Here is a 1,833-nt window from a genome sequence, read left to right on the forward strand (position 1 = left end):
GTCCTCGTGCAGCTCACTCGTCGTTGGAGATCGGTCCAATCCAGATCGTCGTCGTCGCTCGGCTCACTCGCCCCTCCTCGTTGTCGCTCGTCGCTGCCTTCATTGGAGATCGCTCGTCTCTTGCCATTGGCCTCATCGGAGATCGCTCGTTGCCTCCCTCACGGTATTTCATTTTACTAAACTAACTTCTCTCTCTTTTTCTCTCTGACTCTCTCTCTCTCTCTATCTGAATCACTGAAATGAAAATTATGAGTCTCTCTCTCTCTTCGTTCTTTAAGTCTAATTTTACTTTCTAAATTTTTTGTTTAGAAAAAAAAAAAAAATCTAAATCTACAAAAAGAAAAAAAGAAAAAAAGAATTAATGAAATGTTTCTTGTAGCGCCATCTCCTAAACCTAGTACTGATTCAGGTGATGCGAAGATGAAGATAAAAGCCCTTATTTTGAGGGATGCCGAGGAAAGAGAGCTCAGCATCCCAAAGAGAGTTCCCCAAAAGTCAAGCATGGATCCTAATTTATATAAGGCTGTAAAGAGCAAGGATATTGATTTCATCAAAATTATAGCTCAAGATACGGAGCAACCTTCTCTCTCCGACAAAACCCCCGAATTAAATACAATCCTTCATCTTGCTACTGCAAGCTCAGACGATGATCATCAATTTGTTCAAGCGACCCTAGAGATCCAACTGTGCCAAAAATTTGTCACGGAAAAGAACTCCAATGGCGACCTTCCTCTTCATGTAGCTGCAAGTGCTGGGAATATGCAAATAGTGGAACTTTTAGTCAAGTTGTCTAACGAGCAGTTGGAAGATCACTGCGATTGTGTACCACTAGTGGAGAAAAATATGGAGGAGAATACACCTTTGCATCTAGCCTTGATAAAAAAATTCCAAGTGGGTCGTAATTCGGCTTTGAAAGCCAAGTACAATTAATAAGGTGGCCAAGTTCTTGGTTGAGAAATGTCCAGAAGTGTCCTATTATCCAAATAAGGAACGCGAGTCTCCTCTCTATTTGGCGGCAGAAGGAGGAGATGAGAAACTCGTGAAGCTAATGATAACTGCGAATCGCCTACCATATAGCAAATCAATTGTTCACGCTGCCATTTATTATCTCATGACAATTGCCAACCTGCCATATGGAAAATCAATTGTTCATACTGCCATTTTTGGTTCTTTTACTGCGAGAAAAAAAAATGGTGATTTTCAATTTCAGGTGTCTCAATGGTCGATACACTTCTTTTTTCTTTTCCCCTTCAATCTATCTCATACAAGTAAACATTGATTAGGTTATTTGGGTGTGAACATTTACGATTGCTTTACAAAGAGGAAAAAAGGTAGTTATCAATTTCAGGTTTGTCAATACACATACTTCCTTTTCTTTTCACCTTCGATGTGTCTCATGCATATATAGGTAAAATTATATATATATATATATATATATATCATATCATATACTATATATAATAGTAGAAGTCTTTTCTTGCAATTAAGGAGGTGTTGCCATGTTGGAAAAATGCTTATCTAAAATTCTGCCAAGTATAAGTTAAAAAGCAATAAATTATGTTGTTTGGCAATGCTACAATACTGTTTAAAAGCCTCTTTATAAAAAAAAATTAACCAATTAAAATACTATGCACACAAAGATAAAAATAGAGAGAGAGGCGATGAGGCCTAGGACATAGAGATAGAAATAGAGAAAGAGGTAGAACGGTAAAGACTACATCGATTGGGCATAAGAAATCAAAAAGTTTCAAAACACGATTTTGCAAACGACTCTCAAATTCCTTTCTCTTAGTTTCCGCTAAATCTAAGATTAGAATTCAAAGACGTTTTTCA

General features: G+C 37.4%; 1 protein-coding gene across 1 annotated transcript; it reads left to right on the forward strand.

The window, feature by feature from the left end:
• The first annotated feature begins 13 nt into the window (after window positions 1-13).
• Window positions 14-1,204, forward strand: LOC136065155 (uncharacterized). Its single transcript, XM_065767928.1, has 2 exons — window positions 14-163; window positions 410-1,204. Exon 2 carries the CDS (start codon window positions 421-423, stop codon window positions 928-930), a length of 510 nt encoding a protein of 169 aa, XP_065624000.1. The 5' UTR covers window positions 14-163; window positions 410-420; the 3' UTR covers window positions 931-1,204.
• Window positions 1,205-1,833: the final 629 nt, after the last annotated feature.

The sequence above is a fragment of the Quercus suber genome, unplaced genomic scaffold (assembly GCF_002906115.3).
Source record: "Quercus suber isolate HL8 unplaced genomic scaffold, Cork oak 2.0 scaffold_864, whole genome shotgun sequence".
In the NCBI taxonomy this organism is placed as follows: Eukaryota; Viridiplantae; Streptophyta; class Magnoliopsida; order Fagales; family Fagaceae; genus Quercus; species Quercus suber.